This window comes from Rhinatrema bivittatum, chromosome 1 (assembly GCF_901001135.1).
Source record: "Rhinatrema bivittatum chromosome 1, aRhiBiv1.1, whole genome shotgun sequence".
In the NCBI taxonomy this organism is placed as follows: Eukaryota; Metazoa; Chordata; class Amphibia; order Gymnophiona; family Rhinatrematidae; genus Rhinatrema; species Rhinatrema bivittatum.
The window spans coordinates 272,441,902-272,468,277 of record NC_042615.1 but is presented as its reverse complement, the minus strand read 5'-3'; the positions used below and the strand labels follow the sequence as shown (position 1 = coordinate 272,468,277).

Below are 26,376 nucleotides of genomic sequence, written 5' to 3'. Positions count from 1 at the left end.
GGTTGCCAGCATTTGGAGCAGTTTAAACAGCGGCTTCCCTGATCTTGGTGACTTCTTCCCAGTCATATTGGACATATCTAGTGATAAAAGAAACTGACCCTAATGACCAATTACTTTTTTTTTTTTTTTATTAAACTCAGCAATTTAAAGAACTGAGGAGGGAAAAAGTAAAATATTTCAACAGACAGAAAAAGTCCCAATTAAACACCTAACCACAGAAATGCAGAGAGAGATATTCTGACCATTTGTTGAGCATACAAAAACTGAGAAGACTTGGATGGCAGCAGCAGCACAGGAAATAATGTATATGCTCAGAAGCTTTTAAAAATTTGCTTTTGAGCAGTGTGATAGAGCTCATTCTGGTGCCAGCGGTGGGACACTGCTTCACTTGTGTGGATGTTTGTCTGCTTGTCCATGGAGAATGCCAGTTACCTCTGTTAGTGGCTTTGGAAATGATCATCATAATTCTTACTTTACAGGAAGAATATAGGCAATGGTGAATTACTAAACTTGATGAAAGACCACGTAATTTATTTTTTTGGGGGTGGGAGCTGGTTTTCACAAGACAGTGCTGTCTGCGATCTTTGCTCTGTCTTTAGTTGTGTATTGAAACAGAATTGTTATGTGCAGAAGGTCAGGGCCAATGAGAGCTCATTAGTATTCATGCTGAGATAGACAACAGGAGTTAACTAAATTTAATACTGCTGCCAAATGGCTGATTTTATCTGGCCAGACTGGCTGCCAGTTCATGTTCAAAAGTGGCAATATAAAAGCTGGTTCTGAACTGCCTTTCTCTGGCTACTCACCAGGGATGGGATTCTGTCGAGTAGCTCTACCCCAATCAGGTGAGCTATGAGCAACTACTATGGGGAAAGAAAGTGAATGCTGAAAGGAGGGTGACGAGAAGAGTAGGGGCCAATATTAAGAAGGCATGAATGCTGGGGGAGAAGGTGAAGAGGGAGTGAATGCTGGGAGGTGGTTTGCAAAAAAGATAGAATGTATAATATTTGACATACAATAATCTCCAGTACTACAAAAGTATTTTAATCACAGTATAAATATATAAAAATATTTCACACTGTAAATTTTTAAAATGTACAGTAATTCATTGCTAGAAAGAAAATAATTAGCAAAAATAATGGTGACTACACATAATTCATTTCTATTTAAATACTATTTATACACACGTTTCCTATGTTACACATTTTCCTTTTTAAAATGTCTTTACATTAAAATTTAGTGCTGGTGAAATGTCAGGTTGATCAAACAACTGAAGTTCTGCATTTATTCACTCCATGGGAAAATATGACACAGTGGCACTTCTGAGGCCAATGAGACTCCCATTTTTTTTTTGAGGGCCCACCTTTAGTGACAAAAGTTTGGTCAGTTCTCATGCTCTTTCAATTCTTGGACTCTCTGCTGTGGAAAGCCATCAAATGGGTGTGACTCCAGCCGTATCAGAACTGATGACCAAAAAGCAAACCTATCAGTTAAGCTCTGCCACCCAAACTATAATTTTATAAAATATCCATCAAATAAAATACACAATCAGGATCTAAGAAAGGCACACCACATTAATGCACTTCAGTTTCTTGTATTTTCATATAGTGAGCAAATATCAGTGGCATTTCAGAGGCAAACGAGAGTCGTGAAATCAGTTCCATGGAGTTTTTCTTCCTAGGATATTGTTCATGACTTTCTGTGACAAGAGAAAAGGAAGACAAGGAAAGGAGCCATTAATGTAATTCATCATCATTAAATATGGAAAATAAAGTGAAGGCATACAAATTATTTCAGAAAGCACAGCTCCCAGTTGATTTTTATATTTTCATATGTCCCATTTACACAAGTAATAAGAAAACAAATTCACAGGAGACAATCTGTAATGTAACAGGTACTGCAAGCAGAGTGCTGTGGATATGTTAAAATACAGAACTGAGAAATAGAATAAGCAGCCCTTTGGCACAACACATTTTGAATTTAAATGCAGCAGATGCCCAAAACAAGTTGAAAATCATTAATTAATTTAAATATGGTAAGTTGGCAGTATTTGGCAGTGCTAAGGTTCTGCATACAGATTCTGAGGACCCTTCAAGCTAATACAAAAGAACCAGCCATCAATCTATTAGCCTCTTCCTTGAAGTAAGATTAACTGTCCACTAAGAGGAGTCCACAGCTAACAATGCAGGAGGAGAGGGGAGGCATGCACATCTCATGAGAAGCTATGTTAGTATCACAGCCTAAACCACAGAAAAAAACTTTAGCAGCCCTAACCTGACAAACATCCAGGTCAGTCGGTCTGGTAGCTGCTACTTTAAATTTCTCTTTCGTAGTGCGCACACAGAAAAAAGCCAGAGAAAGATTTGTTAGAATAATAATGGGGTTCTGAGTAATTATAAAGAACTGAAAGCAGCACCAGATCCCTATAGAGGTATTCTGACCCTGGCAGCTAAGCTAACTTAACTAAGCATGGCCTAAATATTAAACTGATGAACAGAAATAACGGTAAAATTTCACATTTCTTATCATTCGTGCCAGACGAGTCCAGACACGTGGGATTTCATTTCATTTCATTTATTAAAATGTATTAATCGCTTAACACAACAAAATTGTGGCCTAGGCAATTTCCAATAGAACATACATAAAATAGTATCAAGAAACAAACACCAAAAATATCACATACAACAGCATTGGATTCTAAAACAACACAGAAACTACCAGCATTTAGAAATTCAGACCTTGCACTGAAGGAGGAAGTTTTTTAGGAGAAAGCCACTCTAGCTCTCAAGATCCAGCATCCAAGGTACAGCCTTTCCCGGTTTGCAAACCCATGCTAAGGTGCTTAAAGCAAGGATACAATGGAGAAAAGGTGCTGCCCTGTCATTATCCTCTGTAAAGATAAGTTCTGATTCTCTCTATGAGGAGTCTTGCATCCTGTCGAGTGGGCTGGGCAGCCCTCTGGGACCTTCAAACTCTTGCTGGAGCAGACTGAAGCACTCATCTCCTTGAGTCTTCCTGAAATCAACATCTTTGAAACCACCTGAAAGATCTAGCCAAGAAAAAATGGTCACTTACAAAGGGCTCGAGAATGGCCATCCCTGTGCTGACCTATAGTGCCTGACTTTCTCACCATCGCAAGTGAGAAAAGCCCAATTTTGACAGAAATGAAACACTACTCTTAGAAGAGAGATAGAACTGGGAGCAGAGGCATCCTTTCCTTTAAAATTACCAAAGACCACCAAGGAAACAGACTTTGACAACAAGACTCAATAAGATGCCCTTTAAGGCTTGAGAGAAAGGGCAGCTAGATCCCTTCAAAACTAAGCTCATATTCCAAGTCCAGCAGACCTTTCGCAGAGGAGGACTTGCATTCTTTACTCCCTGTAAGAAAGTATCCATCCAAAAGAATAGTGAGAGAGCTTCCATGATTGTGTCCCTTGCGGCAAGCCGAGAGCCGGCTTCCGCCCTCTGCAAAATTTGCGAGTTATGTCTTCATATCAGTTTCCTCTGGTAGAAGGACAAGAGAGAAGAAATGTATCCCTCAAAGGGAAATATTGATTTCTTCCTAACTGGAAGTAAGGTCCGCTGAGTGGTCTTCTTTCTCGTCACCAAAGGCTGTAATCCCTGACATTAAGTATCTTCACTATGTAACCTGGGTCTCTCAACAGCAAAGGTTGTAAAAGAGAATGGAAGGGATCTTTAAGGGAGAAGGTGACAGAGCACCCTTGCTTGCACATTCAGAATTCAGTCTAGGGAATGTCCAGCCTCCTGGTGGGAACACACACAGGAGTCTTAATACTGGTTATGGTTCTAGAAGGATATCCAAATCCCCAGGGCTCCTGTTTTCCTTTTTCAGCTGAAGAACTTGCTTATCTTGGAGCTTCATCGGGCCGATATGAAATCCATTATTGTTAGTGCCCCATCTGACTACCAGTAGAGGAGAGGCTACTTTTGCCAGTCCTTTCACTTCAGGGTCTTAAGAGTGCCAGCTCAAAACATGTGCCTGTACAATAACAATGCTTACCATGTGAGTTGCTGCTAAGTGCTGTTGGGGAACTCCATCCCAAACCAAATCGTACTCACTTACCAGGGTACCTGAGGGCTACTAGATTCCCTCAGTTTGTTCACATCAGTTAATGGCATTACATTGGCCACTGCCACCCAGGCAGCCTTCTCCCTAGCTAGAGACCAGGATTTCTGGAGCGCTAGATGGCTGGCTCTTGCTATCGCCCTACACTTGGCTTGCTGGTTCTCTACTAGGACATCTGTCCCAGCTTCAGCTGCTCTGGGTCATAAATCTTTTCCTAACCATGATAACCATGAAGAAGACTGAAAATCCATTTCTTGCAGGAGACAATTATGAAAAGCCATCTGCTTAGGCTCCTTCTAACCTCCCAAGAGAGAAATAAAATAGCCCTGTGGCACTCGACTACTAAGTACAGTACAAGTTTCAGCACTAGGCTCGCTCATTCGGACCACTGGACACCCGTCTCTCTTGTCTCATCCGGATATCACTCGGTTCCTCAAGGGGGTGAAGCATCTGCGGCCTCCGGTACAGGATCCTTGTCCCTCTTGGAGCCTTAATCTGGTTCTTAAGATCCTTGCAGGTCCTCCCTTCGAGCCCCTGCGTCGCGCCACCATCAAGGATCTCACTCTCAAGACTGTCTTTCTGGTGGCCATTTGTTCCGCACGCCGCATCTCGGAACTGCAAGCTCTCTCCTGCAGAGAACCGTTCCTTCGCTTTACCGACATCAGAGTCTCCTTACGTACAGTGCCTTCCTTCCTTCCCAAGGTCGTCTCCACTTTTCATGTGAATCAGACGGTGGAGTTTCCGTCTTTTCCCGCTGACGAGTCAAGATCTCTTCGGCATTTGGATATCAAGCGAAGCTTAATCCGCTACTTGGAGGTCACCAACGAGTTCAGAGTCTCAGACCATTTGTTTGTCCTCTGGTCGGGACCAAGGAAGGGGTCTCAGGCCACGAAGACCACGATTGCTAGATGGCTCAAGGAAGCCGTAGTGGCGGCGTACATTGGTGCGGGTCGGACCTCTCCATTGGGGGTCAAGGCCCATTCACTCCATTCTCAGGCAACCTCCTGGGCGGAATCTCAGTCCGTTTCATCTCAAGAAATCTGTCGGGCTGCGACTTGGAAGTCACTGCACACCTTTGCACGACATTATCGTCTGCACATGCCGTCGTCAACCTCCGGATCTTTTGGCGACAGGGTTATTTATTCGAGCAGGGCTTTCAGGGGCCCACCCGAGTTAGGGAAGCTTTGGTACATCTCACCGTCTGGACTGATCCTGGTACGTACAGGGAAAAGAAAATTACTTCCTTACCTGCTAATTTTCATTCCTGTAGTACCATGGATCAGTCCAGATGCCCTCCCAGCTAACTTTGGGATACTGAGGTTTCTCCTGCTCGATCTCTCTCTTTACTGACCTCTACGTTTTTCCTGGTTATGAGGTTTTGGCCTCCGTTTCTTGAGACTGTTCAGCAGTTCTCTTTGCAAGTTAAGATGGTTGTACCATTTGCTCCAGTTACTGTTAAACTAGGAAGGATGGATCAAGTGTATTATTCTAGCTTTGATATTCTCGATACTGAGGATCTAGGGAGGGTGCACAGGTTAATATGCCAGCACCCTCCGAAGTTTTGTCTGACTCCATCTGCTGGACGGGGGACATAACCCACCGTCTGGACTGATCCTGGTACGTACAGGGAAGGGGAAAAACAGCACCTACCACACTGCTGGATGGCACAGATTGGAGAAGAGGAACCCAGTGAAGGAAAAAAAGTCGAAAAACGATGGGAACACTTTTTAGTATCTAGTGATCTGAAGACGGCGTAGCAATGTGACAAGGCGATAGCTAAAGCTAGAAGACTGCTGGGCTGCATAGAGAAAGGAATAACCAGTAAGAAAAAGGAAGTGATAGTCCCTTTGTACAGGTCCTTGGTGAGGCCTGACCTGGAGTATTGTGTTCAGTTCTGGAGACCTTACCTCAAAAAGGATAGAGACAGGATGGAGGCAGTCCAGAGAAGAGTGACAAAAATGGTGAGTGGGTCTCCATCAAATGACTTATGAGGAGAGGTTGAAGGACCTAAATATGTATACCCTGGAGGAGAGGGGGTGCAGGGGGGGATATAATACAGACCTTCAGATACCTGAAAGGTTTTAATGATGCACAGTTGACAAACCTTTTCCATTGGAAAGAAATCAGTAGAACTAGGGGTCATGTAATGAAACTCCAGGGAGGACGACTTAGAACCAATGTCAGGAAATATTTCTTCATGGAGAGGGTAGTGGATACCTGTAATGCCCTTCGGAGGAGGTGGTGAAGACAAAAATTGTGAAAGATTTCAAAGGAGCATGGGATAAACACTGTGGATCTCTAAACGCTAGAGGATGGAATTGAAGAAAACAGTGCATGGGGGTAACTTGCTAATGTGGCAGTTATTACCCTTAACCAATAAGCCTTCATACTGTTAATGCAACTCTGTCATTGCTCTTTGCTTTAATGTTAAGAAGTAACTGGGAATTGGACTCAGACAGCAAACAACAAGGGCCCTGACTTTGACGGTTTGGGAAACTAAGTAAGGGGGTTGACTTGTATGGTGTGGAAGATGCCTCCATAAGCTTGCTGAGCAGTCTGGATGGACCGTTTGGTCCTTTTTCTGCCGTCATTTCCTATGTTTCTATATTTCAGAGTGAGGTGTCATTTTCTGCATGCTGCTGATGCTGCCAACAAATATTTCCTGATCCAGACTAATAATTATTCACTACCGGGTAAGGAAACCAGTGATTCTTAGCTTCTGTTTAAGCCACTGGCAGCATAGCCCTCCGGGCCTGAGCTTTAAGCATACATAACACCTTTTAACATCTCTAGGAGGTCAAAGGCTTTGTGTAGAAAAAAACCCTGGGATGGAAGAGAGAACGAGAGCAAGCTGGGGAGGGGTAAAATGTACAAGTCCCAACCCTAGCCAAAAAACACACTAGCATACTGTCTCAACACCATTAGGGAGGAAGTTTACCACTATCACCTAAGGAGTGATCCCCAAATGAAATAACTGTTGCACGCGCTGGCTGCAGCCGGTCACCCTCACCCAGTGCAATCCCGGTTCAGTCCCGAACCCTCTTGCAGTGGCGGAGAGCCACTGCCAGCGACAAACTTTTCCGCGGCTCAGGGCCGCTGCTCAGGCCACTGATGCCTGACACCACCGGCGACTTCCTAGGCGCACGCCTCTCCACAGTTCTTAAAGGGACCACAGTGGGAAATTTCCCGTGGCTCCTTCTGACGTCGTCAGTACTTCTGCCTACTAAAACCCACTCCTGCTTGCAATGCCTTGCCTCAGCAACAGGTCGTGCTCCTTGTGGGCAGCTAGTTGTCTGTCACCGTCTCCTTCTGGATTGCTTCTCTGGTCTTGGCTTGGATTGTTCTGGACTTTGATGGATTGCTGCCTGCCCTGAATTCTGGTCGCTTCTGGACTTTTTGGATCTCTGCCTGCTGACTTCTGGTACGTCCCTGGACTCCGTTGGATTGCTGCCTGCCCTGACCTCAGTTACGCTTGTGGACTTCATTGAACTGCCACCTGCCCTGATTCCTGGTATGTTCTGGACTCCGTTGGATTGCTGCCTGCCCTGACTTCTGGTTCCTTCTGGACTCTGTTGGCTTGCTGCCTCGTGGAATTGTTCTTCTCCGGAGACCTGCTCCTAAGTGCAGCTGGCCCCGATGTCCAAGCACTCAACCTGTGGGGAACGAGAGCTGGTATTGGTGAAGGTCCTTTTGGGTCTCCATTTCGGCCAGGTCCACCTACCGACGACGAGAACCCGCAAGGCCTCCTTCCTGCAGGTAGTGACAACTTTGTCTCAGACCCAGGATCCACCATTATAACAATATCAACCTCGGGGCACTGATCGACTGGGGCAGGGAGAAGAACTGTCCCCGGAGCAGCTGCCCAGCTTCTTTCTTCTTCATCCGGCCTATCCTGGCTTCATTCCACAGCATGGAATGCATGTCCAGCATCTGCTGGAGATGGAGAATACTAGCAGGCTGTGGAATACTGTGCTGTGCTATATGAGGGTGACATCAGCTAGTCAGTTGATTTCCATCTCTATCTGCTGGGTTGGAGTGCATAACTCACTTGTATGGACTGACCTGCCTGAATGTAGGGGAAATATAAATACATTGTAACTTGCTTAGAATTTGTTAAAATAAATTTGTAGAGGATAATATTCAGTAAGCTGGTTAGTGGATAAGTTATCCAGCTAAAGTTGGCACTGGAAGCATAAACTCTGTGTATTTTGGCTTCTAACGCAGTTTTGATGGAAGCTACACTGGAGCTTGCTGGGAGCTTGTAAGCACATATCCGGCCCCCAGCACGGATTTCTATGGTTCAGGGGGACAGGGGGAAGGTCGGAGTTGGGGTGAGGAGGGCAGATGTGGAATGCCACATCTTTAGACTGGAGGTGGGGGGTGGGGACTAGTGGTAGGAGGGGCCAACAGCATCACAACTTTACAATTGTGCTAGATCAAAGGAAGGGGCTGTTGGGAGTACCACCCATGGACCATGGCACATTTTTTTAAATTAAATTTAAAAGGGGGTTGGGGGTATGGGGTTCACAGCGCTACTTCCTGTGTATCTTTTGAAGATATCTGGATAAGCAGCCAGCTTAGCTGGATATAAATCTGTACCCTCCCAAAAACGCCCCCAGAACGTCTCTTTTTTATCCAGCTAAATTATAGTCATGTGGATAAAGACTTATCCAGCTATAATTTAGCTATAATTTAGCTGGATAAGTGGCTGAATATTCCACATTTTCCATTTAGACAGATAACTTGTAAATTATCTGTCTAAATGACTTTTGAATACTGATCTCATAATATATATATTTTTAAATAAGCCCCCACCCTTAAAGGAACATATAATGTTGCTATTTTGGGTTGGCTGTAGCTATGACAGTATCAGTCACTAAACATTTCTGTGCAGTCGGTGGATATGAAATGCTGTCCAATAAGCAATATTTTCCTTTAAAATGCACACCAATCTGGTCCAAAGGCCTGAGAAGTAGTGATCTGCACTGCCATGGATGAGGCCTGGCTCAGCTTCTTTCAGCGGTGGTTGCAGAACCAATGAAATGATAGCTGCAGCTTCTAGAGTGGGGGGTGGAGAGAAACTCTGCTCTTATAGGACTCCTAAAGGACCAGCCAGGGATCAGTACTGTATATATAGCTCTTTGACGAAGCATTAGGACTGGCAAAATTGAAATAAACAACTTTTTAAATTAAAAGATTGTTTTTCCCCAATATTTGGAAAGCTCCAATTCTGTGCCATCCCCTGTTGGCAGTCCAAGCTCCCATGGAAACAAACGCAGTATGCACTCCCACAGTTAGGGGTGAAAAGGCAGCCGTGTGCTCACTACACATTAACAAGCCCCCAAAGAACTTTAAAGACTTCTTTTACCCTTAGCCATAAGTTACTGAAGACTTGGGCTTCATCTGGGAGAAAACACAGAGACTGTTCTCAAAGGGAAGGCAATTGGGAAGGACGAAGAGGAAGACAAAAAGGAAGAAGCACCCAAGTCTGCTATGGGGCAAGTTCACTGACCTTTCTGTAAAGCTGCGCTTTTAGTCTATAGGATTTATACTCTTCTTTCCTCTTCTCCTCCTCTTTCCTCTTCTTGATCTCTGGAAGCTGCTCATACATTCTTTAAAATAATCAGTACAGAAATAGAATTATACATCCTCTTGAGAAAACAGATTAATAAAACACATTCCTTATCTAGTGTGAGAGCATCTCTTACTCCAAAGGTTTGATGTGGGTTCTTCACATCACAATCGGACAAAAAGCTGACTACATCTGGTTTTTGCACTTACAAATGCTGCTTCTCTTTGCTTATCTCCCATTTTTTCCCCTTCCCTAGGCGATCTGCCCAGGCAATCTGTCCTTGTCCCCTTTGCTGGCCTGTTGAAAGCCCCTTGTTGGCAGGAGCCGCCTCTGCTGTGGTGCGATCCAAGGCTTGAGCCCAGCACTTCTGTCTCACTGGGCTGCAGTGTACAGAGCTACAGTTCAAGGCTAAATGCACCTGTTTATGATTTTTTTCTTTTAACCACCACAATTTATATTAATGGAACAATGTTTTAGTAGCTGTAGGGGTCATGAAATATAAATGGATTATCTGCAGGTACAAGATAGCTTTCACTGGACATACGTGAAAATTATTATATTCTAAAATAAATTTAGTTACAAAAATTCTAGACTTTGTTTTAGAGAATAGTAATATTTTGGCTTTTTAGCCTGCTTTTACAAATAATGTTCAAGGCAGTTTTATAGCAGTATTAGTCTTCTGGTATGTTAAATCCCTGCCCCAAAGAGCTTAAAATCTACATGGGTCCAATATATATAAGAAAATTATTCCTTACCTGCTAATTTTCGTTCCTGTAGTACCACAGATCAGTCCAGACAATCGGTTATGTCCCCCTTCCAGCAGATGGAGTCAGAGAGAAACTTGAAAGGAGCCCCTATATAAGCAGGTGCACCCTCTGCATCCCTTCAGTATTCAGAATATCAAAGCACAGAGAAAAACATTGGATGGATCAAGTGCACCAGAACTGTGCAACTAGAACAGCGGTAGAAAAAACAAGCGAACTGTGCGAACAATTAAAAAAACTTGCATATAGAACCATGTAACATTAAGTGTCAGGAATGCACACACAGCTAAAAGATGATCCAAACCCCATATAATCTTAGGGAGGGCGTCTGGACTGATCCGTGGTACTACAGGAACGAAAATTAGCAGGTAAGGAATAATTTTCTTTTCTCTGTATGTACCCGGATCAATCCAGACAGTGGAATGTACCAAAGCTTCCCTACGTAGGGTGGGCGCCTGAAAGCCCTGCTTGCATGACTTGTTCGCCAAAAGAGCCAAACCCCGGTGATTGAAGATTTAAGCGGCAGTGCCGCGCAAAAGTATGTAGCGACTTCCAGGTAGCAGCCCGGCAGATCTCCTGTGGCGATACCGCCTGTCTCTCTGCCCAGGTAATGGCTTGAGCTCGAAGCGAATGAGCCTTAATCCCCGCTGGAGATGGTCGGCCTGTTCCCAGATATGCGGAGACAATCGCATCCTTTAACCACCTAGCAATGGAGATTTTAGAAGCCTTGCTGCCCTTCTTGGGGCCACTCCAGAGAACGAATAGGTGGTCCGATAAGCGGAAATCGTTGATCGCTTCCAAGCAGCGAATGAGAACGCGTTTGACATCAAGGCGGTGGAGCTCCCTGGAGTCTTCCTGCGAGAAGGATGGGAGTTCCACCGACTGATTTACATGGAATGACGATACCACTTTTGGCAGGAAGGATGGAACTGTGGACAAGGAAACCCCGGAATCCCTGAAACGGAGGTAGGGTTCCCTGCAGGAGAGGGCTTGAAGCTCCGAGATCCTGCGGGCAGACATAATGGCCACCAGGAAGACTGTCTTGAGTGTTAAATCCTTAAGCGTAGCACTCTTTAATGGTTCAAAAGGGGGACCGGTCAGGGTCCGGAGTACTAAATTGAGGCTCCAAGAAGGACCAGATCGTGAACCGGAGGTTTCACATGCTTGACCCCCTTCAGGAACCGAACTATGTCTGGATGAGAGGACAGAGGGACCCCGTCCAGATGTCTAATGAGAGACCCAAGGGCTGCCACCTGCACTCGGAGAGAATTGTAGGCTAAACCTTTTTCCAGACCCCGCTGCAGAAAGGACAGGATTTGAGCTATGGAAGCGTGACGAGGAGCCAAGTTGAGAGACTCACACCAGGCTTCAAAAACGTTCCATACTCTTATGTAGGAGAGGGACGTTGATGTCTTTCTGGCCTTGAGGAGGTTTGAGATGACACCCTCCTGGTAACCTCGTCTTCTTAACCTGCGCCTTTCAAAAGCCAGGCCGCAAGACAGAAGCGATCTGCCCTGTCGAAAAATACTGGACCCTGCCGCAGGAGGTTTGGAAGATGTCCTAAACGAAGAGGCCTGTCCACCTTGAGGTTGATCAGATCCGCGAACCACGATCTCCGTGGCCATTTGGGCGCTACCAGTATTATGGGCCCTGGTGGCTTTCTATTCTTTGGATTACCTTTCCCACCAGGGGCCATGGCGGAAATACGTAGAGAAGGAGATGGCGAGGCCATGGTAGGACCAGGGCATCCACTACTTCCGCACCGTATTCTCTTTTGCGACTGAAGAAGCGCAGAGCCTTCGCATTCCTTTGCGTGGCCATGAGGTCCATGTGGGGGGTTTCCCAACAACGGAAGAGAAGATTCGTTGCAACCCTCGAGAATTCCCACTCTCCTGGATCTATGTGCTGTCTGCTCAGAAAATCCGCTTGCACATTGTCCTCCCCTGCTTTGTGGGATGCTGCCAGGCGGAAGAGATGACACTCCGCCCAGGTCATGAGCTTGTCCGCTTCACGAAAGACGTGACAGCTCCTCGTCCCTCCTTGACGATTGATGTACGCAACTGTGGTCGCGTTGTCAGAGAGAACCCTCACGGACCGATGGTGAACAAGGGGGAGGAAACGCTTCAAAGCCAGGCGGACTGCCCTGGTTTCCAGATGATTTATCGGCCAAGATGCCTGAACAGACATCCACTGCCCCTGGGTTGATTGCTGTTGACACATGGCTCCCCAACCCGAGAGGCTGGCGTCCATGGTGACGATTACCCACTGAGGGTCATCCAGGTCCACTCCCTTCAGCAAGTGGTCCTGACTGAGCCACCACCCCAGACTGTCCTTGGCCAGATCCGATAAGGGCAGGATTGCTGGAAACTCCTGTGACACTGGTTTCCAGTGAGAGAGTAAAGCTCTCTGCAATGGTCGCATATGCGCAAAAGCCCAAGGAACCAAATCGATAGTTGAAGCCATTGAGCCCAGAAGTTGGAGATAGTCCCCTGCCGATGGTAACAGCAGGCAACTGAAGCTCTGTACCTGAGCGATGAGGGACCAGGCTCGATCCCGGTGAAGAAACACCTTGCCCTCGCTGGTGTCGAAGTATGCTCCCAAGAAGTCGAGAGATTGTGAAGGAATGAGGCTGCTCTTGGCGAAATTGACCACCCATCCCAGGGAGTGGAGAAGCTGTAGAACTCTCTCGATGGCCTGTAGACATAGGTCCCTGGTCTTTGCCCGAATAAGCCAGTCGTCCAAGTAGGGATGGACCAGAATACCCTCCCTCCGTGGGGACGCCGCCACCACCATGATCTTGGTGAAGATGCGGGGAGCAGTTGCGAGTCCGAAGGGTAGAGCCTTGAACTGGAAATGTTGTCCCAGTATTTTGAAGCGCAGAAAACGCTGATGCTCCTGGCGGATCGACGGATGGAGATAAGCCTCTGTCAGATCCAAGGAAGGCAGGAACTCCCCCCTGTGCACTGCCGCAATGACGGATCGCAATGTTTCCATCCTGAAACGTGGGACTTTGAGGGCTCTGTTGACCATCTTGAGATCGAGGATTGGGTGGAAGGATCCTTCCTTTTTGGGAACCACGAAGTAAACGGAATAATGGCCTGATCCTTGCTCTTCCAGTGGGACCGGAGAAATGGCTCCCAGAGCTAGAAGCCTATCTAGCGTCTGATGCACGATGAGTTGCTTCGTCGCTGGTCCGCATGGGGAGAACAGGAACCTTTCTCTTAAAGGACGAGAAAATTCTAAAGCGTAGCCATGCTTTATAATATCCAGGACCCAGTGATCCGACGTGATCTTTTTTTTTTTTTTTTTAATATACCGACATTCGATCTCAATCGAGATATCACATTGGTTTACATTCAGGTACTGTAGGTATTTCTCTATCCCCAGAGGGCTTACAATCTAAGTTTTTGTACCTGAGGCAATGGAGGGTGAAGTGACTTGCCCAAGGTCACAAGGAGCGACAGCAGGACTTGAACCCTGGTCTCCTGGTTTGTAGTCCACTGCTCTAACCACTAGGCTATTCCTCCTCCCACTCCTCATAGAATAGACCCACTTGACACACTCCTCGTAGAATAGACGAAGATGTCCCTCTATCCTGGGTATTGAGGAGCAGGCCGGCACAGCTTCATTGCGAAGACTTGGACAAACCCCCTGGGAGGGATTATCTCGGGCAGGTCTGCGACCTCAAAAGGAATGCTACCAGGACTGGGACCGAGTCGAAGGCTGCTTCTGAGAGGCCGGGCGAGACTGGCGAAAACGTTGTTGACCTCTGAAGCGACTTCTGGAAGAGCTGAATGATCTGAAATTCCATGGTCGATCCTCAGGCAACTTATGCACCTTATTCTTCCCGAAGGACTGATCTGCTCCAGGTCTTCTCCAAAGAGCAACTTCCCTTTAAAGGGTAGAGATCCTAGCTGCTGCTTGGATGAAGAATCCGCTGACCAATTGCGAAGCCAAAGGAGGCATCGAGCAGATACCGCAGAGACCATTGATCTGGCCAAAACTCAGAAGAGGTCGTATAGCGCATCTGCCCCATAAGCTATGACAGACTCCAAACGCTCCGCCTGCTGCGCCTCCTCCGGAGGCAGATCTTGCGCACTGAATAGTTGTTGAAACCAGCAGAGTCCCGCACGCTGCATGAGAGAACTGCAGACAGTGGCCCTGACCCCTAGGGCAGACACCTCAAAAATCCGTTTGAGGTAGACCTCGAGCTTCCGGTCTTGGAGATCCCAGAGAGCAGCTCCACCAGTGACTGGGATAGTCGTCCGTTTAGTGACCGCCGTCACCGACGAGTCTACTTTGAGTACCTTGAGGAGCTCGAGGTACTCGTCAGGGAGGGGACAGAGTTTATCCATAGCTCTACCCACTCTGAGAGTGGAATCAGAGGTGTCCCATTCCCTGGACAACAACTGGAGAAGCATCTTGTGGAAAGGAAAAGTCCTTGCTGGTGGGCGAAGCCCTGCCAGTACAGGATCCCCCTTCTTAGGCGCAGTACTGGTGCCAGGGGTATCCTCCGGAGCATCAATATCTAATTCCCTAAGGACATGGGGAATTAGAGATTCCAATTCTTCCCTTTGAAAAAGGCGCAGGACCCTAGGGTCATCTCCTTCGACCTGTATGGGCGCCCCCTGATCATCCAAATTAGGATCAGGTAAGGTAGGCAGCAGAGAGTCCTGAAACACAGGAGCCGGAACATTGGGCTGTGGAGCCAGAGGGACCCTGGGGCAGTCCCAGACCCAGTGTTATTGCCAGGCAGCTCTAATCTAATCTGCTTGGGAGGTGGTGGATCAGGAACTGGTTCTTGCTGCTGACCCAGCCGGGCTAGATAAGCGCTGTGAAGGAGAAGAACAAAATCTGTTGAAAACGGCCCAGGAGGAGGGGACCCGTGGGGGGGGAGAGGGTCAGGAGGAGCCCCTGACGAGGCCCCCAAGGCTGCAGAGAGATCCAGAGGGTCAACGGGGGTGAGAAGAGGCTCTGAATCCCCAGTGGGCTGCGCTAGAGAAGCCGGTTCAGAAACCAAGATGGCTGCCATTCCCACGCTAGACAGGAATGGGGCTGCTGCCCCCCCCCCCGGGAGGCCGGTACGACTGCGAACACACTGCCGATCAAGTAGCTGGGCTCAAGGGACCCTCCCCAACAGGGAGGCACCTGGAGCAAAGGCCAGAAAACACCCCTGAAGGCAGTCTAGAGCGGAAATAAACCTCCACTCAAACACCAACGACTGGAAAAAACTCCCTCTGAAAAAAATCCTCCTGTCGTCTTTTTTTTTTTTGGAGCAGAGGAATGTCGGCTCTCTGCTTGTGCTACCCCGAGGCAAATGGCTTCTCAGACCTGAGAATAAAAACATACAGAACTTACCCGAACAGCAAAAACAAGACCAAAATAGGGAAACAGTTCTGCCTGCAAGTCTGCTAGTGTCCCGGCACTGAGGGCACTGACTAACTTCTTTCAGTCTGAACTTTTTTTTTTTAATGCAATTTGATCCAACCAAGAGGAGAACAAAAGCCAACAAGAAAGAAGAAAGCTAGTGTTCTAAAACCAGAAATAAGAAAGAAGAGGACCGCAGGTTCTAAATCTCGCATCTGCTGGAGTCAGAGGAATACTGAAGGGACGCAGAGGGTGCACCTGCTTACATAGGGGCTCCTTTCAAGTTTCTCTCTGACTCCATCTGCTGGAAGGGGGACATAACCCAGTGTCTGGACCGATCCAGGTACGTACAGGGAATTCTTATTTTGTGGTTTCACCTGGTGGATTGAAGAATTCCCTTCCATTAGGTTGCCTTTGTGTAATATTACAGTTTTTAGTTTTGGGATACATTAAAAGGAGACTTGACATATTATTGTAATAAAAATGTTTATCATGCCTGAGTTGTGACAAGTGTACCTACTTGGGCTACTTGTTCATTGTATTGTTTTATGAATGTTTTAATAAACAGATTTAAACATAAAATCTACTTAGGTATCTGAGGCAACCTGAAATAAGTGTCTTGAACAAAGTCAAAAGTAGAGTCTGAGAAAGAAATAGGATTTGAACCCTTCTTTTTCTGGTTCCTAGTGCACTGCCCTAACTACTATGCCATGGGGATGGTCTTCAGTCATAATGCCCCCTTCAGTCTAGCTTGTTTCATACATGCACAGACTGCAAGAAGCTCACCGTTTAGATCTCTGCACCATTTCTTTCTTTGGAATTGCATTATTCTGTAGGACCATGTGGTCTAAACAGAGGGGAAAAAGAAGTTAAGCAGGAAATGCACAGACAACATTTGCTGAGATCTAACAAACATTCTAACACAGACCTGGTTTAGAAAATTCTGCAACTGCAGTGAACTTGTGATGGTGTGCTACTGCATGGCTTTCTGGCAGGCCTTCATTTGCATCCTTTTCTTGCTCCAGCTCATGGTGTAAGTGCAGTAAAATCCTCTTCATTAATGTTTATTTTATTAATTGTGTCTGTTTCGGGAGGCAGTGTAATTTTCAATGCTATTTTTCAGCTCCCTTATTAAAGTGTGTGTGAGGGATAGATCAGACTATAGAAGGGATTTTTATATTGATGTATTTTATAGTTATACTTTTTATTGTGATGTATTTGATAATCTATATTGTCATACTATGTTTCTGTGTTGTATTAAGCTTACTGTAATGTACATTGGGTACATGTTTACTCGCAGATAGGTGTGAACAACAAACAAAAATATGTTAAATTAGTGTGCATGCTGATGCATTTTCTGCCTGCTAATTGCACTGTCAATGCACCCAAGGTTTACGCTTGATATCACTGTCATGTTATTTGCATCAATCACATCATTACAACACCCACATGACAGAGGTGCAGTGGATTTCATAACAGAAAAATGTAATTTGTGTTAAAGTAGCAAATCACAATATTATTTTTGTCTGTTACATTTTTTGATTTTTTTTCTGCTGCGTGTGTTCCCTAGTACTAAGCAGCAATATTCGGCTTCTAGTGATAGGGAATCCAAGAAAAAAGGAAATTGTGGTGGAGCCCACTCTTTTGCCACAGCTTTTAAAACAAGGCTGGAAGTCCATGACTTCTGATGTCTTATGAGTCTAAAGGGGCACCTCTGACACACTTCCAGCCTCTCCTGGTCTCCTCCAGGCGATTGAACAGCTGGTTCCGCTCACTCTCAAACACATTCTGCAGCTGCCTCTCCTCTGCCAGCAGTTCCAGGCGTCTTACACGCTGCCGGGACTTGGAAATAAAATCTGGGCGGCACATCTTCAATGCCTCCTAGGAGGAAAAGGAGGAGAGAAAAAAGTACAGTGTCGGTCACCAGTGTCCAGTGGGGCAAAAAAGCAAAGCAGGGCTAAGTAGTAGGCTGCAACGGCTTTCTTCCATCTACCACAGAGTCCTTCAGCAAATCCGTTCAGTAGTGGGCTAACCCTTCAAAACACCATAATTACTCGTCACACCAGGAACATGGAAAGATCAGTGTATGAAAGAGCCCTTTCCTGCAATGGCTGGGGTTCTTTTCTGGTTTGGATATTGCTGGCTGTTATACATGGCTTTGCAATAAGCTTGGATGTTATTTGGTTCAGGATTTACACTGGACGGAGAAATCAACTAAAAATTAGCCTTCATTAGGGTTCAAAATATCAAATAAAATACATTGATGGTCACCTGCATGGTTATTCTCACAAACGGGCTGGAAATCTTGGTCACCACCTCTTCTGGTGAGATGGCAGGTTGAGTTTGAGTGCTGATCTGGTTGCAGATCAGCTTCTCCTGCATGTACTTCTCTTGGAGAGGCTTTCTCCATGGCTTTGTATGGGTCAATGATTCAAACCAGGCGGGACCTGGACCAGATGCAGGTTTGTAATTGTTCTCCTTTCTTGAGTCAGATTTCAAATCTTCTGCAGGAACAAACCAGGAAACCCCTGCAGAAAATATGCATGTAACTAGTTACATAACAATTGTGGAATACTGTGTCAAAAGGGTGTAGAGTAAAAGATTATTATGTAAAGGAGTGTCCTCTCACACAAATGAGAATTCATATATTCAATAAATGTCAACAGACCTTCACAATTGACTACAAATCATCTCACCAGATAAGTTTTATTTGCAATTTTAAAAAACAATGATTAAATAGAAGGCAACTGAAGGCCACTGCGTTCAGACCAGTAGTGCCTATTATGAAGGTCTATTGGCATTTATTAATAATTTGAGTTCCTGTATGTGTGAGAGGACACCCCTTTGCATACTAGTTACATAACTACATAGTAAGTAAAGTGATTGGCATCAACCAGAATGTAGATAGTTTTGATATAAAATTGGAGCACTTTATTCAATACACAATAAAAATTCAATCACAGTTAATTCCTGGGTCATATCTGTTGCTCCCCAGGTCAGCAGGAGGTTGGGGATGCTGACGAATTAGCTTTTATAACCCCATGTGGAGGGAGGGAGTCCTAGTCATTACACAACAGTGACATCTAGTGGCCAGATTTAGGGCTAATAATTGTAGGGTTCCAGAAAGAACTGTGGGCTTTCACCACAATGACTTGGTTAGGCAAGTTGGGAGGAAATAAAAAAAAATAGGGGAAAATCCCAAATAGTTGCTCATGGTGCCAGATCCTAGTCTGATTTAACTGGAAGCTCAAAAAAGGAGGAAAAACTGCTAGGCTGCCCCCCCCAATTTCAGTCATAGAGTACACAGAAATACATTAATGTATTAACTTAGTATGTATACAGAATCTTTGAAAATACATTTTGACTGCCGATACATGCAGCATTGTGTCCCTCCTGATGCAGCTGTTTTCAGCGAAACACGGACATGTGAGGGACAGAACTGTATTTCCACTGTCATTGAAACCTGACCTATAATAAATACCTATTGGAGTGTTTGCAACAAGTCAGGTTGATAAAACTTTTGTGAACTTTGCACATGGCCCTGAAAGAGGATTCACTCATTACTGTCGCACTAATCTCTCTTCTGATTAACTATTGTATGTGGCTGGTTATACTCCACTTAGCTGACTGAATTTTTACTCCCGAACCTTCAACTACTACTTAAGCTTTCTTAGATCACTCCTCATTCTGTCTATTCCTTCAGGCATATGACCTCTGTTGCACATCTTATTCACCTGCAAAAAGATAAACTTTTCCTTCTAACCCCTCAGCAGCAAGACCTGCTGGATCTCCAGGACTTTTAATCCCTGTTTTAAGCAATCCACTTCATCTCATTGTGTCTCAATTAATCCATTTGTGATTGGTTACTTATTAAACAACACTGTTTGTCCAACTTTCCCCTTCAGAAGATAATACAGCATCCATACATGGAAATCATTCCAGGTCTTTCACCCAGCAACGGCTTTGTGTTTCTAAAATGCTATGAAGTTCATGGAGATCCTATATTGTTGGCCAAAGATCTTTAAACCTCAATTAATACTAGAACAGCAAGATAAGAGTTCTGAATAAACCTCTAGCCAGGTTCAGCTTGTTCTTCCTTGTTGTCCTTTCCATCAGGATGCCATCTGGCCATTTCTTCTCCTCTGCCTCGGTTCCTGCTACCTGCACTTGTCTCCAGTCAGGCTGGCTGAAAACCTTCCAAGTATGTTCAGAGTCTGGAGAATCCTTAGGCACCATTTCTTGCTTGGAGGCTGGGGAAGGGAAAGTCATTCCCACATCACGAGTGTTTCTCTTAGTTGCACTGTTCACTATCTCCAGGTCTCCTGGAAAAGAAAGAAAATTATTCTATCTACTGATTTGTATTGTATACAGGAATTCCGGTATATAAAAATTAAAAATAAATAAATAAATAAAATAGTGTGCATATATTCCAGCATGGAGATGGGAAACCTACCACTTCATGGAAAAAAGGAAAACCTATTCAATATTTCACAACACTGTACCAAAAATACATATCAAAAGAGGCCCAAAGCTACCAAGAACAATATGGCAAGTTAAAAAGCTTTCTTCTAAAAGGGCATTCTATGGTAGCTTATTCTCAAGTCAGCACAAAGGACATGCCCAGCTGGACAAAACATTTTAATCCCAAGTATGTGTTAAACTACATTATCTTGCTCGGGGCTCCCCGAAGCTGCTGGCAGCATCCCCATTGTTCTCCAGCAGCTGAGTAATGAGGTCAGCATTTCTGTTCCAATGTGGAACATGAGGGACATGCAGACATCACTCAGTGCTGTCCTCCTGCTAGGACAAAATACATACTGGTGATGCAGGTACATCAAATTGATGAGAAACTGTATGAATGAAACTGCATGTGACAAACTGATGTTTCAGTTCCACAATGCACCATCTCCCTTTGAATGAACAAACGAATTTCTAAGAATTTTGGTGCATCAATATCAAGGATGATATTCAAAGGTTTTTTTTGTCTGGTAACTTTCAGTTACACAAACAAAACCCAAGATCTGAAAATTCTTCCCTATCTAAAAAGAGGTGAGGCTAGAAGTGTTCCAGGGGCGTGGTTACATTTAAGCAAATAAAGGTAGCCGGGTAAGTTTGAAGAATACCTGCCCTAAAGTTATTCAGCTAATTTTATCTAGCTGTATTCAGTGGAACACTTATCTGGGTATGTTCTGCTGAATATTGGGGCAAACTTCTCCGGTAACTTTACCTGCTCACCAGCTCGGTGGATTTGTGACTCTCTACTTCATCAGGCACCCCTAAATTTATGTACTTGTTTAAAAACATTTGATATTCTGCTTTTTGCCAAGGATGGTCTCAGAGCAGATTACAATAAAATTTCAGATTAAATGGTATTTTAATGGCAAAACCGATTAAGGCTTGGTGCAATTAAGATAACATGAACCAGGATAGAGAACCTTCATTTCTCCTACTAAAGTCAACTGGGGGAAGACCTGGTTGAATAACCAAGCTTTTGCTTTTTTCAAGAAAGCGAAGACATTTTGTTCTAGGTGGATTGGTAGAGGAACCTCATTCCATATTTTGGGAGTTGAAAGCCCTCAGGCTTGTATAGTTCAGTTTAGCAGAAGTCAGGGGTGGACAGGAGAGAAGAGCCTTTTGGGAGGAACTTGAGCTTCTCTAGCTGGAACGTAGAAGGCAAGGAGATAGGAAAGGTACTCCGTTGCTTGCTCGTTTACACATTTGTAGGCAATGCATAGGGTCTTGAATTTAATCCTGGTTTCAATCGGTAGCCAGAGCAGTCTGTAAAGGATAGGCCTTATGTGATTGGTTAACTTAGCCCTTACTAAGATTCTGGCTGCAGTGTTTTGCACAAGTTGTAGTTGTTTCAAGGAGGTCTAGGCGATATCATTCAGTAGAGAGTTACAATAATCCAAACAACTGGTGATTAGTGCATGGATGACTGAGACACGGTTATTTTGACTGAAGGAATTAAGTAATTTATTATTTATTTATTTGTAGATTTTTCTATACCACCCATAGTAGGAAAATCTGTGCTAAGCGGTGACAAAAATTTCTAAAACACATCATATTAAAACAAAACAATACACAAAACACATATCATCATACAACATCAAATACAAGCGAAATGAAAATGGTGCACTTTCAGTTGTTTTTTGAAAGATATATATATATAGTCAGAAAGAGTTCTCAGGTCAGTGGGTAACTCATTCCACAATATGGGTCCAGACAGAGCAAATACCCTGGAGCGAATTATCTGAAGATGGTAGGTTTTGACAGATAGGGACAAGAAGACCATCCTGATCTGCAGACCTTAAGGACCATGGTGGAACATACTATACAATTTTATTAGCCAAAGAAACAGGGCTGACAGAATAAGGAACTTTCTGTACAAGGGTCAAAAGTTTAACCAGAATCCTGTATTTAATGGGAAGCCAGTGAAGTTGGAAGAATGCAGGTGAAATATGCTCCCAGATAGGACAGGAGTGGGCAGCTGCATTTTGTATCAATCGAAGAGATCATAGAATTTGGCAATCCTGCATACAGTGAACTGCAATAGTCTAATATAGTCAGAATGAACGCTAACACTACGGTTCTAAAGTCAGAGACTAGTAACAAATATTTGAGGGGATAAAGAACAGAAACTTATAAAAAACTGACAATTACAGAACACAATAGAGGTCTTAAGCCAAAGGCAGAATCCAGTATAAAGCCAAGATTGCGAATGACAGGAGAAACATTGAGAGAAATCCCATCAATAATGATGACTGGCAGAATAATTTGGGCTGGGTGTCTACTCAACCACAAGGCTTCGGTTTTAGCCAGGTTAAGAATAAGACTATTTTTCTTAAGCTATAACTTTATGGCAGAAACACACTTCACAATGCTATCAAAAACCTATCTTATCGGGGCATTAACAGAAGAAACACTGGAACAGGTACATAAAGGAGGCTATTCTCTACCTTAGTGACGTGGGAATCCATCATAAGATTAGGATCAAGTTGAACCCCTAGGCTATGTACCAAATTCTTGGGCTGGAAGGGGGGTCCTGATAAAGAGGGCATGTACTGTAGGGAGTGACCTCAACAATTTAACCAGAGGAGTTCAGATTTAGAGGGGTTAAGATTGAGCTTATGGTTGTTGCATCATTGGTCTACTGCCATTAGCCAGTTGTTGAGACTAGTGATGGGAGCAGCTTGGTTGGATCTTAGCTCAACACAAAGTTGGATATCATCTGCAAATAGGTGATCTTTGATGTTGAAGGATAGAATCAGGTCACAGATCAGATGCATGTAAATGTTGAAAAAGTTCGGAGAAAGCACAAATCCCTGAGGTTTTCAGGTGTGGATTGCTCGTTGGCCCTCATGACAGATTGGGTTCTCTTAGTTAGAAAAGATTCAAACCATCTAAGGGCAATACCTTTGATACCGATACTCATTAAATGTTGAATCAAGAGATTGTGATCAACTGTATCAAAGGCTGCAGAAAGATCTAGTAAGACTAGGATAGAGTCACTGCCATGGCCTGCATTTAGAACAATTTATTAGTTAGACATACATTCCCATTTAATATAAAACAGATACTGCCAGTAGCTCACAGTCAGCCTGTGTCTAAAATTTACTAGCCAGTCAGGTGACAGTTTCATCCAGATGAACAAGCAACCTTTCTTTCTTTCAATAAATGTCAAGCTTTCTTGATTTCTGAGAGGTAAATTCTGCTTTAAGTGATTAATGTTGAAATTGTTTAAGCACCTCCCCAGAACACCTGAGAGCAGCCATGCTGGAAAGAGTCACAAATGACTTCACAGTCGCTGGTTCAAACTATCCAATAGCGGCAATAAGTAACAGTGAAGCCACAAATGGCATCCAATAATGCATAAACCAACTGCATAATAATTCATGGAATCGTAGCAACATGGTGGCTCTCAGGGGAGCAGAGGAAACTGCTGAAAACAAAGTCGTATCTTCCCCTCAAGTGTTTCCCTTTGTGGCATTGCTCCAAAATCTCATGGTCACCAGAAGAGAAAATAATTGCACTTTCTCCCTAAATGATGCAGGGACTATGTGTGCATATTTTTATGTAACAACGAGAAGCTTACAATATCACACTGTCACAGGAAACCCGTAACCACATCACACCAGTGCACCCAAAATATTGATCCATTAAAATTAACCTGGATTGGATTGTACATATTTCAAATATATAAAGACTGAATACTGCTAAGGTAAACCTGTATGCATTTCATATGTATGCAGAGTTCAGTTGAATGCCCAAGTTTTCATGCTATTAAGCATTATTGGAGTTTCGCCCAAGAAAAGCTTCTGAACAAACTACATAGGTATGTGTAATGACGTGACTTTAACAATAAAAACCTAGGGACATTCCTGGTACAGGAAAGAGAAGCACACAGGTTTTCAGGCAAAGAGAGGACCAGTAACAGTTGTCCTGTTCTGGAGAAACTATCTGTGGTAATGAAAGAAATCACCACTGAAATTTTGGCAACAAATGCATATAAAGTTCAGCTGTGAAGATCAAAACTCCTTAACCATATAATACATTACAGAAGAATCAATATTCAAAATATTTACCTAGATCATGAGAGGTCTTGAAAGAGTAGATGTGAATCGATTATTTTCACTTTCGAATAATAGAAGAACTAGGGGGCATTCCATGAAGTTAGCAAGTAGCACATTTAAGACTAATCGGAGAAAATTCTTTTTCACTCAACGCACAATAAAGCTCTGGAATTTGTTGCCAGAGGATGTGGTTAGTGCAGTTAGTGTAGCTGGGTTCAAAAAAGGTTTGGATGAGTTCTTGGAGGAGAAGTCCATTAACGCTATTAATCAAGTTTACTTAGGGAATAGCCACTGCTATTAATTGCATCAGTAGCATGGGATCTTCTTACTGTTTGGGTAACTGCCAGGTTCTTGTGGCTTGGTTTGGCCTCTGTTGGAAACAGGGTGCTGGGCTTGATGGACCCTTGGTCTGACCCAGCCTGGCAATTTCTTATGTTCTTAGCTAAAATTAGCTGGGTAGTAAATTGTAGCTGTTCCCCTTTACCTGGCAGGTAAAACTGCTAGTTACAGAAATATGGCTGGCTAAAAAATAGGCTGGGTCTGGACATTCCTGGGTGGCCTTTTTAAATTTAGCATGATAGTCAGCACTACTTTCCTAAATTTGTGCAAATGCCTACGTCCACACAAATCGCAGTTCTAAATCTAGCTGCTTAAAATATGTGCAAGTAGATTTAACCAGATATTTAGCAGCAATTTGAGCTGGAAAATTGCCACTGAATGTCCAGGTAAAGATAACCAGGCAAAAATATCCAGTTATCTTTACCCGCTCTTTGGGCTTTTAAACATTGACCCCCCTAAGCGGGGGTGCATCAGATTACTGAACATAGGCTAAACTTAAGGACTTCCTCTGTATTGACCTATGCCGACATGGGCTAGGGAGCAGAGACTGTATACCACTCAGACAATTTAAAGGAATTGCAGAAGCAGTGAATGGAAAGTGAAATATTCTATTTTGGCAAAAAACCAAAGTCTCATTTGATTACATTATCTCATTTGGCATTACAGTCCCAACCAACCACAGAGTCTGGGTCATTCCTAGTCAGTGCAGAAGCCAATGGCTAAAGCCTTGGAATACATGGATAAAAATTAAGTGAGGAAAACAAGAGTGATACCCCATTACATGGGAGATAACAGAAAAGAAGAACGATGGTAAATGAAAAAGAAACAAGAATGAAAACAGGAATGAACTATAAAACATACAAGCAAAACAATTAATACCTACCTATATTTTATTTCATTAAAATATTTTAGACATAGAGATAGCTAGTATCATTACAGTTATGTTTTCTGTCAAGTAAACAACAAGGGAAAAAGTAAGAATACCCAAAATATTTTCAACTGAGGCAAATATTCAGTGGGGTGGTGAGTGGGAAGAAAGCCATTTAAAAGTTAACTGTAAAACTGTAGCCGGAATATTAAGCTGCACTTACCTGGTTATATCTGCCACTGAATATACCCAGTTAACTTTAACTGGCTTATTTAGGACTATGATTTCTCTGACTTTCAAAGGAGTGTACATGTAAATGTGACATACTATTATAGCAATTTTCAAAAGCTGCCGGCTTTCACACCCAATAGCGCCACCGTGAAAGGTGGCGCTATTGGGCGCGCTACTGGCGAAGATAACGTGGCTTACCTTATCGCCGCCAGTGAAGACATCACGGAGTCCGCCTCCTAGCAGCCCCGACTCTGCCCCTAGCAAGCTATCGCGATAAGCATTACAAAATGACCCCCTTAGATAGGGAAATACCTACAGTACCTGAATGTAATCAGCTTTGAAATGCTTAAAAAAGTGTGAAAAGCGTAATAAAAAAATCTAAATAAAATAAAATAAACAAAATAAATGGCATATATTGTAGCAATTTTCAAACACTCACTTACCCGCGTAAAGTGCATTTACCCAGTTTTAAGCATGAAAAGAAAATTGGTTCTAACCTGCTAATTTTCATTCCTGTAGTACCAAGGATCAGTCCAGACCGCTGGGTTGTGTCTCCTTTCCAGCAGATGGAG

At 44.0% G+C, this 26,376-nt stretch overlaps 1 protein-coding gene across 3 annotated transcripts in view; it reads right to left on the bottom strand.

Moving 5' to 3' along the window:
- Positions 1–1,023: 1,023 nt before the first annotated feature.
- ALMS1 (ALMS1 centrosome and basal body associated protein) overlaps positions 1,024–26,376 on the bottom strand; it is a 266,815-nt gene continuing 241,462 nt past the window's right edge. For 2 of the 3 annotated variants that reach the window (XM_029594673.1, XM_029594689.1), the window contains 6 exons: positions 19,864–20,115; positions 18,065–18,321; positions 17,506–17,674; positions 16,580–16,640; positions 9,603–9,702; positions 1,024–1,699 (listed from right to left, as the gene is read on the bottom strand). In XM_029594673.1, the coding sequence (XP_029450533.1) occupies positions 1,655–1,699; positions 9,603–9,702; positions 16,580–16,640; positions 17,506–17,674; positions 18,065–18,321; positions 19,864–20,115 (884 nt within the window). In that variant the 3' untranslated portion in view covers positions 1,024–1,654. The remainder of the gene's footprint in view (positions 1,700–9,602; positions 9,703–16,579; positions 16,641–17,505; positions 17,675–18,064; positions 18,322–19,863; positions 20,116–26,376) is intronic. The other variant, XM_029594680.1, reaches the window with a different exon arrangement.